The sequence below is a fragment of the Tupaia chinensis genome, unplaced genomic scaffold, assembly GCF_000334495.1.
Source record: "Tupaia chinensis unplaced genomic scaffold, TupChi_1.0 Scaffold000402_1, whole genome shotgun sequence".
Lineage (NCBI taxonomy): Eukaryota > Metazoa > Chordata > Mammalia > Scandentia > Tupaiidae > Tupaia > Tupaia belangeri.
Window position 1 is genome coordinate 178,099 of NW_006159904.1, and position 12,392 is coordinate 190,490.

The following is a 12,392-nucleotide window of genomic DNA, read 5'->3' on the forward strand; positions in this document are numbered from 1 at the left end:
CGGTCGGGCGAGCGCCCCTGCCCTATAGCGAAAATCTCTCCAAAAAAAAAAAAAAAGAAAAGAAACAATGTGATCAAGAAAAGAATGTGAAAATACAGTCAAATGGTTAAGTGAAAAACAGTTTCAACCAAGAATACTGTACCTGGCAAGATTATGCTTCATATGGGAAGAAAAGATAAAAACATTCTCAGATAAACAAAACCTGAAATAATTGACCAACACCAGACCAGCTCTTCAAGAGGTTCTGAAAGGAGTGCTTTACCAGGAAAACTAAAGACATACACACAGAAGTAAGAGAACAAAAAGCAACCAAGGAAATGACCAACTTAATGCTAGGGACAAGAAGTATCAAAAATAATGTTAAATGTTAACTTTCAGGATTTTAATGGAAAGATCTGACCACGGTTAACACAGCAAATTCAACAGAAGAAAGATTAATTACAGGTCACTTCCGGCACCTCCCTCTGCATCCAGGTCCTTGGGCTTCGTGCTCTATGCGCCGGCCGGGTTGCTCACTGGTAGTGGAGTGTTTGGTGGTTCCCGCTGTTCCAGCATTCTAAGAACTGGTAGTTCCGCCGGGAGTACACCTTTAGGATGTTATAAAAAACTGATAGAATATCACAAGAAGGGAGACCTGTCTTTTAAATATGTGAAGACCTTTAACATGGACGAATATGTAGGTGAGCTATATTTGAATATATTGACTGTATTATGTAGATATGTTGTAGAGTACATTTTGAATAAAATGAGTGTATTTTTAGAATGTTAATATTTAGAATGTTAATATATTTGGATTTGTGTTTTGAATGCCATGTGAAAATAGTTCTAGAATATAATATATTGTTTTGTGCTTTGTGATGAAATTGGGATGTAAATACAGATATAAAAAACTGTATTTTTGTGATGGCAGATGGTATAATGGAAGGACTCGACATCAGATTTGTATCCATCCTGTCCACTTCCATTTACCAGTGATGTAACTTTGAGCCAATTCTTTCACATTTCTCGTTCTTTTTCTTTCTTAAGGCAGAGTTAAAACCAGTTTTGTCTAGATAAATTAAGTAATATGTATGTAAAAACATTAGTTAATAAAGGAATTTTTCAAATAGAGACTGCTTTTTGTAGCAGTGAAACTTTATATTTAATTGAGTGTTAACTTGCTTAACTGACAAGATCTGTGATACACAGAAACTGTATTAAAATTTAAAAATAGAATGAATTTTTAATAGTAGCATAAAAGATAGTCAAAGAATTTTTATGGTTTAATATGCTTTGCAGACATACAAGAAGAATAGAGGGGAATGTGGCCACATTTTTGTTGAATGGGTGTGTTATTTTGGGCTTAACATATGAGTCAATTCTGTTGGTTAAAATTTTGTGTGTCTGAGAAGCAGAGTATAGTGATTAAGTGTATATGGACTAGACTTCCTGTGTTTGAATCTGAGCCCCTCTGTGAGCTTTGTGACCTTGAAAAAGATTGTTTCCAATGTTCATTTATAAAATGTGAATGTTGAAAGTATTTCCATAGATGTTTTACAAATTTATTGTGTTAATATGTACATATCTATAACGCAATGCAATATCAGACATATAATAAGTATACAGTATAGAAAGTTTATATATTTTAAATAGTTTTATTAAATAGAAAAATAAACTTCAGATTTATCTGTGGAAATACTTGCAATTTTATTTATAAACTTCCTATTTAGGACTTCCAAGAAATCATCCTGAAAGCTACCATTCTTATATGTGGAATAACTTTTTTAAGCATATTGATATAGACCCCAATAATGCACATATCCTTGATGGGAATGCTGCAGATTTACAAGCAGAATGTGATGCTTTTGAAAAGAAAATAAAAGAAGCTGGAGGGATAGACCTTTTTGTTGGAGGTATGTAAAGACATTTCATCATTAATCATTTGTTAGTGTTTGAATTAGGTGTTATAAAATTTATAGAAAACTTGTCATTGTGCAATGGCATGAACACTTGTAACTGTAATACCCATTTATTTAGCTACTGATTTCAGTTTTCATCAAGAAAAAAAAATCTTAAAATTATAACAGTCACCAGTTGGGATTTATAAGTTATTCCTTGAGAGGAGGGTCTAGATCTCTGTTAAGTTCTTCTAATTACCTACCTCTTTAGGGTTGATAGTATAACACATCCTTAAAAATGAGTGATGTTTCTTTTTGTAAATGACAACTTTGTATTTTTAATATTTCATAAAACTCTAATCTAACCTGCTTATCAAGAGTTGAATCTAAAGTGTGTATAAGGGCAGGTAGATATTAGCAGATCATTTGAATTGCTTCATCACACTAAGAAAATCCATTAAGAGTGATGGATTTTATTTATCATTGGTCTTAAATAATATGAATTACGTTTTATAATTGTTTTAAAAATTCCAAAGTGCATAATGTTTAATTGATCAAAATCTACTTGTAATTTTCACTGACATTTGTGTGTATGTGTATAATATGAATTACAAATAGGAAGAAGTTTCTTCCTTTGTGAAAACAAGTTGGTTTTCTTTTATCATTATGGAGAAACTGAGACAGGGAGCTAATTGGCATCAGAATAGGATAACATCAACTAAACTAAAACCAGAATTGGTTTTTGTCAGATTTTTAAAGTAATTACTAAAAATACTAATACTCTTAACATTAAGTTATCTTTATACATTTTATAATTCATTTATTAGAAGACTGCTCAAAATTACATTAATTAGATCTTCAGTGGAGCTGTATTAAAATTAATTTATGGTTGATTTGGCCAAGTATGGTTGATGTAGTTGATTGTAAAACTGAGTTTTTGCATTTGTTTTCAGCCACTTGCTATCTGTATGACCTTGGGAAGTTTATCAACGTTCAGGAATATTAAATAATTTGTAAATCAAGATTAATATTAATCATTCCAAAATTCGTAAAAATCAATCATGCTATGACATGTATAAAATGTTTCACATAGTGCATGGTATATATTACTTGGTAATATATACATGATATGTATGTATTCAGTCTTCTCTCCCTACTAAGCTTTAGATGCTGAAATAATTGTCTCTTAGTTTATTGCGTTTTACTGAATTACCTCTTAGGAAATCTAGTGAGATTTAAATTTTCTCATTATAGAAATTTTTATCTCTCTATAACAGAACCTATGCCTTTTATTGTGTAGATAAAATGGTTATTGATCTGAGCAAGTATTGAAGTAAGACTATTTTATTTTGCTTTTCTAAATAGGAAGTTGTCTGTCCTTTAAGTAGAATTTATAATACTAGGGACCAGCAGTTAGTGTAATGGCTATTGGACGAATGTGTAGGACTTCCAAGAAATCATCCTGAAAGCTACCATTCTTATATGTGGAATAACTTTTTTAAGCATATTGATATAGACCCTAATAATGCACATATCCTTGATGGGAATGCTGCAGATTTACAAGCAGAATGTGATGCTTTTGAAAAGAAAATAAAAGAATCTGGAGGGATAGACCTTTTTGTTGGAGGAATTGGTCCAGATGGTCATATTGCTTTCAATGAACCAGGATCCAGTTTAGTGTCAAGGACAAGATTAAAGACCTTAGCAATGGACACCATTTTGGCAAATGCTAAATACTTTGATGGAGATTTATCAAAAGTGCCAACTATGGCTCTAACTGTTGGTGTGGGAACAGTGATGGATGCTAGAAAAATAATGATCCTCATTACAGGTGCACACAAGGCATTTGCCCTGTACAAAGCGATAGAAGGAGTCAATCACGTGTGGACTGTTTCAGCTTTCCAGCAGCACCCCCGAACTATTTTTGTATGTGATGAAGATGCTACCTTAGAATTAAGAGTTAACACTGTGAAATACTTTAAAGGTTTAATGCATGTGCACAATAAACTTGTGGATCCACTACACAGTATGAAAGTAGGAAATTGAAGGAGATTGGAGCAAAATTCTGCTTGAATGAACAGAACACTCTTATATTTAGTAGATGAATTTTCAGCTATGCAGTATGATAAATCATGAGCAATTTTGAAGATTGTTATTTTAAAAGTTCAGTGTCTATCTTAAACATTCCATATTTAGAATGTGTCTATTTTATACTAGGATTTAAAGGAAGTAGTTGGCTACCCAGATGGATTGGCTGTTATGTTATATAGTTCAGAAGCCACATAGCCACCTATGAAACGGCACAGAAGTGAAATGTCTGCCTACTTGAAGGGGAAAGGCTGTATACATCAGGTATCATTCGTGACATGATTCCAGTGGCACACTGGGATTTTTATGTCTTAAATTACAAGAGGACACTCCAAGCCTTTCAGCTATCAAAGAACTACCACTACAATCCTTTGCTTTAGGAATGCTGTCTTCATATTTCCTGTGCATTATACATTGGCTTTTCTGCACGTGGTTGCCTTAGTATCTCTGGCAGTAACACCTGCACATCAAAAGTCATGCTCTATATTGTTGGTAAAGGAATTTTGAAGAGATGATAGTGCCTAAAAGTACAGTTTACATCCTTTTGGAAAGTATGTATAAGTGCATGATTTTTGTGCACCTTCTATAGCAGTTTTTTACAAATATGTTATTTTTAATGACTAGGGTTCATGCCCTTAATATAAGCAGGAACCACCAAACACTCCACTACCAGTGAGCCAAGATACCTAGCAACACACTTAAGGAAATTTTTAAAGAATATTTTCTGATTGTTAAATTAATAAATGATTAGCATTATTCCATATACATATACATATACACACACATATATATGTCTGAAGGATATCAAATATCTTTTAAAATTTACTGTAAACAGGGACCAGCAGATGGCATAATGGCTATGTTGCTGGACTCCCTTTTAGTCAACTATGGTTTGAGTCCCTGACACAGTGGCTTAAACTCAAGCTGGGCGCGTGTGCATGTGTGCCCAAGATTCCAAGAGGAGAATGGAGAAGGGATTGTGGCGTGGCCATCCTCCCCGGGGGGTGATTTCTTGCTTTCTGTCTGTCTCTTTCTGGCGGTGCACATGCCCTATAGCAAAAACCTCTCTAAAAAAAAAAAAAAAAAATTACTGTAAACTTTAAGATTGTCATAACTTGTTTTCAGTCTTTAACTCAAAGCTTGTAATAAGTTAATCTAAATTGTATTCTGAAATTGATAATGAAGAATGTATGCATTTGAGAGATTCCAATTAGTAAATGTGTGTCAGCCTGCATTTATTTTGATTTGTTGCCAACATACAATTAGGAGATTTAAGTTCAAAGACAATGTCTCTGCGTCTAGTTTCTCGGTCTTGCTCCATGAGGAATAAAAAAGCTCCCTTTCCTATTTAAAAAAAAAAAGAAAGAAAGAAAAAGAAAGATTAATTACATAAGATTGAACTGGTGAAACAGAATTTTATGACTTGAGTAAAACATTTTCTTTTTTTTTACTATGCTTTGCTTTCCCAATTTAAGGATTTTGCTTTCTTTTGAGTTGTTGATAGGCTTAGCAATTTGCTAAAATGTTTTTTCTTCTTGTTTGTTTCTTTAAATGAAAACAAACTTTTCTCCCTTCCTGACCCCTCTGGAATTAGAAAATACTTGGGAGTGTTCTTATTTTGTGGCAGAATGGTTATTTCCGTAAGTTCAGTAACACCTGTTGCCTTGAATCAGAAATTGAAAATACTCATTATTGGACAGGGCTTTGACTGGAATGTCATATCTGAAGATTAAACCAGAAAACTATGGAACTAAGGTAGATCTCAAATAAGTAAGCAGAAGCTCTTGGAAAGATGGCCTGGCACCATAAACAATTCTGCCTGGCAGAGAGGATTAGAAAATTCATACCATAAAATGACCTGGACTTTTCCAGTCCAGCACTGTAGTCAGTAGAGATTGTAAAAGAGCAGCCACAACCAGAGGATTATTTTGAGGAAGACTTTGAAGGAAGAAAAAAGAGATTGATCTTTGCTAACAGATGGTATATCACAGAATACTTGGTAGGCAGGACTGAATTGAGAAGGTATATGTGGGTGTTTGCTTTTCAACAGTTTAAGAAGATGACATGTAAATTTTTTTTTTCGAAAGGTTTTTGCTATAGGGTGCGTGCGCTCACCAGACAGAAACAGAGAGACAGAAAGCAAGAAATCACTCACCAGGGGGATGGCCATGCTGCAATCTCTTCTCCTCTATTCTCCTCTCAGGATCTTGGGCACGCATGCACACGTGCCCGGTGTGAGTTTAAGCCACTGGGTCCGGAACTAGAATCTCGGTCGACTATATGGGAGTCCAGCGACATAGCCATTAAGCTAACTGCTGGTCCCAACATGTAAATATTTTCTCAAAAATATTTAAAACCATATTGTCTCTGTTATAGAGTCACAGACAAAATTATAACAAATATTTTAAATATTATCTTTAAAATTCAGTTTTTTGAAATTTTTTCTTTTTTTGGGGGGGGGAGAGGTTTTCGCTATAGGGCGCATGCGCTCGCCAGACAGACAGAGAGAGAGAGATAGAGACAGAAAGCGAGAAATCACCCCTCGGATGGTCACACTGCAATCCCTTCTCCATTCTCCTCTAGGGATCTTGGGCACACACGCACACGCACCCAGCGTGAGTTTTAAGCCACAGGGTCCAAGACGTGAACCGCGGTCGACTACATGCGACTCCAGCAACATAGCCATTATGCTAACTGCTGGTTCCCAAGTTTTTTGAAATTTTGAAACTTGTTTACTAACTGTCAAGAACTCTGGAGTTGGAGCAAAAACTTTTTGATATGTAAAGTAAATGTTTGTGGGAAAATGTAAAAACAAATAAAGGATTAGGAAAAAAAAAAAAGGAATGGCAGATTATAAAATCAGGAGGAGTCTAGATTCCTGAAGATAACAGGAAACTATCCACCAACCCTGAGTCACAAAATAACTTTCTGAGAAAACAAACAAACACTTCATTTTCTTAAGTCTTTTTTTTTATGTGCAGTCAAATGCAACCTGTAACTGATATATCTTGCTACAATGACATTTTAACAAATTATACCATTGAAATACACTTTCAAGATAATATAATCTATACTACCTTCATATGAGAAAAGTAAATCTTATAAGACGGTTGAACGCTCCAACTAGTCTGTATCAGAACAAGGACTAGAACTTTACTATCACTTAAGTTAATAATTTTTCCAAAATACTAAAATCAAGGCCACTTCACTGATCCAGTCAGAAAATAGCTTATTTAACATTTCATATATTTTTTATCAAATAATGCTTTATATATATACTTGTCAAAAACTAGGTTTATCCTTTTTGTTAACCACATGAAAACCTGTAGTATGAAGTTACTCAACATTAGTATTCAAATGAACTGACATCAATTTCATAAATATGTCTTTATAAGTTACTCCTGAAGTCTAAACAACCCATGAGGAAGATAAAGAATCAGAAAATTTAAAAATAGAATTTGAATTCATCCTCTATCCCACAAAAACAGCTAATTAAACTCTTTCCTCTAATTATCAGCTCACCTGGAAGTCAAATATGTCTGCACTATATAAATAATGTATTCTGAATTTCACAAATATTGTTCTTTATATCTTTTATCTTTAGGTGAAATCTTCTAATTGAATATATAGATTCTTGGATCCCAAGGCTTTTTGCTCAAAAGCTGCATACTTCCCTCACCAGTACCTTGCCTAGATTCCCAATTCTTGCTGCTCAGACAGACCTCTACTGGATTTCAACCCAAATAACTATGCAGGGCATCTGCTCAGAGAATAGAGAAGACCAGTTCATTTAGGGCCTGAACTTTCATTATCTTTCCTTTCTGCTTGGTCAGTAGTCCTGCTCTTGATTGTTCTAATATTCCTTTAGTCCTCTACCAAACAGAAATATCATTTTCTGCCTTCAGTTCTGAACATCCTAGAGACCTACATTTCTTCAACAATATCACAAATCTATCAAGAGAAATAAATGTATTTTTTGCCAATGTGAATATGTTAAGAGTCTGAGGTAGCAGTTAGGAAACGAATTAAGTGTTTCTAGATAAGCTATGAAGTAGTTTATCACTTCATACCAGCACTTGTAACTCTCCATGAAGCTACTGATGCCCAATTTCTTGAGGTAGGATTGGGGATGAGTTATAAAAAGCAGGGAGCCAGTATAGTTTATATTCTGTAAGTAGTATGTTATACTTACAGCCTACAGAGCATATCAAAATTCTATCAGTCATTTAGAAAAGAAACTAAGCTTAAAATAGCCCTAGCAGCGATTTCTAAATGCCACAAGGTGGGGACATGAGTCCATGGTAGAGGAAACAAGTAAACGAAAACACAGCCACAAAAATGGCTTTTCCAAACTAAAGCAATATTTCTTAATTTTACAAGACATAGAAATAAGAGTATTTCTGGGTGGAAGGTAGCAGAGGTGTGTAAAAAGATTTATTTCTTCTTTATCCAGTATTAGCAAAAATGCAAGATTTCTCTAAAGCTTCCATTAATGGTTTGTAATTACTGAAAGATTATCTATAAATGCTCTGGTCCTCAGGATCTTTGTGAATGTAGTTATCCATTCAAAACTATCTGCTGTCATTTATGTTAAACAGAAGGGCTGCTGGTTTAGCACGGAGTAGTTAAAAGGGCATAGACATATTCAAAGGGAAAGAATCTAGCACCATATTTCCAGATCGTGTACAACATATATCACACATACAATACAACTGGAATGACTGAGCAAATCACTTTATTTCTTTAAGCTTAACATCATATACATTAAAGGGAATAATGTTAAATATTATCTCATGTGGTTGTTGTTAAGACTGAAATAAGGCATGTGAAATTAATTTGAATACTGTTTCTAATTAAAGATTTATTATCATTATCGTAATGGCAAGTCCTACCAATCAAATGAGTATTGTATATTCATTTTCATCAATGTACCCCTGGGTTTTCACAAAATTTCCATGTTTTTGAATGTCCTTTTATTTTTTAAGTTTTAAAAACTGATTTATTTCTTTTCATGAGAGAGCCGGAGAGAGAGATAGATACCCTTGTCAGGGTCTCGCCATACTTCAATCCTCCCCACCACCTATCAGCCACAATCATAGGTGCATGGGTGTGACCAGTGTGTCTAGGTTGACCTCGTCCTCCCATGTGACTCCAGAATTGCTCAGCAGCACCCCACTTCCTACACACTGCACTGGGCCTGAGGTTTTGAAATAAATATTCAGTAAGCATTCTGAGATATTTCTAATATGCTCTGGACCCAGCATAAGTAATGCATTTAGCCATCTGTACCTTCCTTCCTTTCTTTCTTTTTTCTTTCTTTTTTTTTTTTAGAAAGATTTTTGCTTGGGACCAGCAGTTAGCGTAATGGCTGGACTCCCATGTAGTCGACTGTAGTTCATATCCTGGACACGGTGGCTTAAACTCAACGCCAGCCGTGCGTACATGCATGCCCAAGATCCCAAGAGGAGAAGGGAGGAGAAGGGATTGTGGCGTGGCCATCCCCCTGGGGGGTGATTTCTTGCTTACTGTCTCTCTATCTCTCTCTGTCTGTCTGGTGAGCACACGTGCCCTATAGCAAAAACCTCTAAAAAAAAAAAAAAGAAAGATTTTTGCTATAGGGCATGTGCACTAACTGGAGAGAAAGAGAGACAGAGATGCAGAAAGTGAGAAATCACCCTGCGGTGGGGATGGCCATGCCACAATCCCTTCTCCTCCATTCTTCTCTCGGGATCTTGGGCATGCACGCATATGTGCCCAACATGAGTTTCAAGCCTCCAGGTCTGGGACTCAAACTGTGGTGAGCTATGTGGGAGGGAGTCCAGTGATGTAACCATTACAACAGCTGCTAGTCCCAACCTTCTACACATTTCAAAGAATAAGTACCTAATGACTAAAATGGAAATGAATAAGCTTTATAAAGTATAAGATATAAATTTAAGTAATTTATCATGGATTAAAATGAACCTCAAAGGGAGAAAAGATGTCACTATGGGCATCAAAAGAAAAAGTAGATGGACAGTCTACTGAGGTTTCACATTTATTGTAAGATAATTTTATGAATTTATATATATATGTATGTGTGTGTGTGTTTGTATGAATATAGATGTGTATGTGTTAGTGTACATGTAAGAGTGTGTATGTATATTCCAGAGGAAGCAGAATGAGAATGCTTTTAGATATACAGAAGATAAGTATTTCTGTATTAACAGGTTCTTTCAGGCTGACCTTATAGCCTAGTAATCGATTAAGGGGTCAGACTCCGCATGACAGACCGTGATTCAAATCCCAGCCTCAGCAGCTTGAAAAACATGCCTGGTGGGGACCAGCAATTAGCGTAATGGCTATGTCGCTGGACTCCCATGTAGTCGACCGCGGTTCGCATCCCGGACCCAGTGGCTTAAAACTCAAGCCAGGCACGTGTGCGTGCGTATCCAAGATCCCAAGAGTAGAATGGAGGGGAAGGGATTGCGGCGTGACCATCCCCCCTGGGGGGTGATTTCTCGCTTTCTGTCTCTCTGTCTCTCTCTGTCTGTCTGGCAAATGCCCTCTTTCTGTCTGGCAAATGCAAGCACCCTATAGCAAAAACAAAACAAAAAAAAAAAAAAAAAAGAAAAGAAAAAAAAGATGCCTGGGATGAGGAGACAATCTTCAGAATGGGAGACTATAACTGCAAATTATTCCTCACATAAGGGACTGATATATCAGAATATACAGGGAATTCAAGAAGTTTGTCCCTCCCTCCAAAATAATCAATCCAATTAAAAGGAGAAAATGAGCTCAACCAATAACTCTCCAAGGAAGACATACAAACGACCAAAAAGCACATGAAAACATGGTCAAAATCTCTTATCATAAGGAAATGCAAACCAAAACTACAATGAGATGTCACTTAACCCCACTCAGAATGGCTAAGATTAAAAAAATATGGGACCAGCAGAGTGCATAATGGTTGCATCACTGGACTCCCACATAGTTGACTGTGGTTCAAGTCCCAGACCCAGCAGCTTAAAACTCATGCTGGGGGACCAGCAGTTAGCGTAATGGCTTTGTCGCTGAACCCTCATGTAGTTGACCGTGGTTTAAGTCCCGGACCCAGTGGTTTAAACTCACGCCAGGCATGTGTGCGTACGTGTCCAAGATCTCAACAGGAGAATGGAGGAGAAGGGATTGTGATGTGGCCATCCCCCCTGGGGGTGATTTCTCGTTTTCTGTCTCTCTGTCTCTCTCTTTCTGGTGAGTGTGCATGTACTCTGTTGCAAAAACCTCTCCAAAAAAAAAAAAAAACAACTCATGCTGGGCAAATGTGTGTGTGTGCCCAAAATCTCAAGAGGAGAATGGAGAATAGGGGACTGTGGCATAGTCATCCTCCCAGGGAGTGATTTCTTATTTTCTGTCTCTCTGGTGAGCACACATTTCCTATAGCAAAAATTTCTCTCTTAAAAAAATAATTAATTAAATTAATAAAGAAAGGAAAATGCTGGTGAGGCTGTGATAAAAGGAAACCATCCTACATTGCCAGTGGGAATGTACAGCCACTATGGAGAATAATACAGAGGTTCCTCAGAAACCTACAAATAAAACTACCATACAACCTCCTAATTCCACTTTTAGGTACCTACCCAAAAGATAGGAAAACCCTCAGTTGAAAAACACTTGCACATCCATGTTTATTGCAGCATTATTCACAATTGCTGGGACACGGAATCAAACCAAATGTCAAAAAACAGATGAATGGATTGAAAAAAATGTGGGACATGCACTCTATGGAATACTATTCAGCCATAAAAACTGAGACCCTGATACTTGATAGAAAGTGTATGAATATGGAAGATTTAATGATAAACAAAGTACATCAGACTATAAAGACAGGCATTGAATGTTCCCACTTAATATATACCAAATGTCTGCACTCTATAGCAGAAACTGAGAGATTGGAAGGTATAATAACAGGGAGGCTAGCTGTAGATACTAAACAGTATAGAAGGGGTTGGGTAGTGGTGGGAGGGCATTGGCGATGGAGGGAGGAGATCGGGGGGGAAAAAAAACATTCAATAGATACAAAAATGAAGATATTTCTTGATGATAATATATATGGTAACATCTCTGACTTTACCAATATGCACCACATTCATGCTGACAGTGTACAACTATGTTGTATGCTGTAAAGATGTACAGTGATTGGGACCAGCAGATGGTGTAATGGTTATGTCACTGGACTCCCTCCCACATAGCTGACCATGGTATGAGTCCCAGGTCCGGTGGCTTGAAACTCACTCCAGGTACATGTGCGTGCATGCCCAAAATCCTGAGAGGAGAATGGAGGAGAAGGGATTGTGGTGTGGCCATCTCTCTGCAGGTTGATTTCTTGCTTTCTGTCTCTCTGTCTCTCTCTGCCTCTCTGGCAAGCACACATGCTCTTATAGCAAA

The 12,392-nt window shown here is 36.4% G+C and overlaps 2 protein-coding genes across 2 annotated transcripts in view; one reads left to right on the forward strand and one right to left on the reverse strand.

Annotated features, from left to right (window-relative positions):
* Positions 1-4,006, forward strand: part of LOC102481280 (glucosamine-6-phosphate isomerase 2-like) — a 17,275-nt gene extending 13,269 nt beyond the window's left edge. Inside the window, exons 2-3 of the mRNA XM_006154233.1 lie at positions 475-680; positions 3,322-4,006. Coding sequence (XP_006154295.1) covers positions 475-680; positions 3,322-3,923 — 808 coding nt within the window. The 3' untranslated portion in view covers positions 3,924-4,006. The remainder of the gene's footprint in view (positions 1-474; positions 681-3,321) is intronic.
* CCDC169 (coiled-coil domain containing 169) overlaps positions 1-12,392 on the reverse strand; it is a 68,503-nt gene that overhangs the window by 40,678 nt on the left and 15,433 nt on the right. The window lies entirely within an intron of this gene.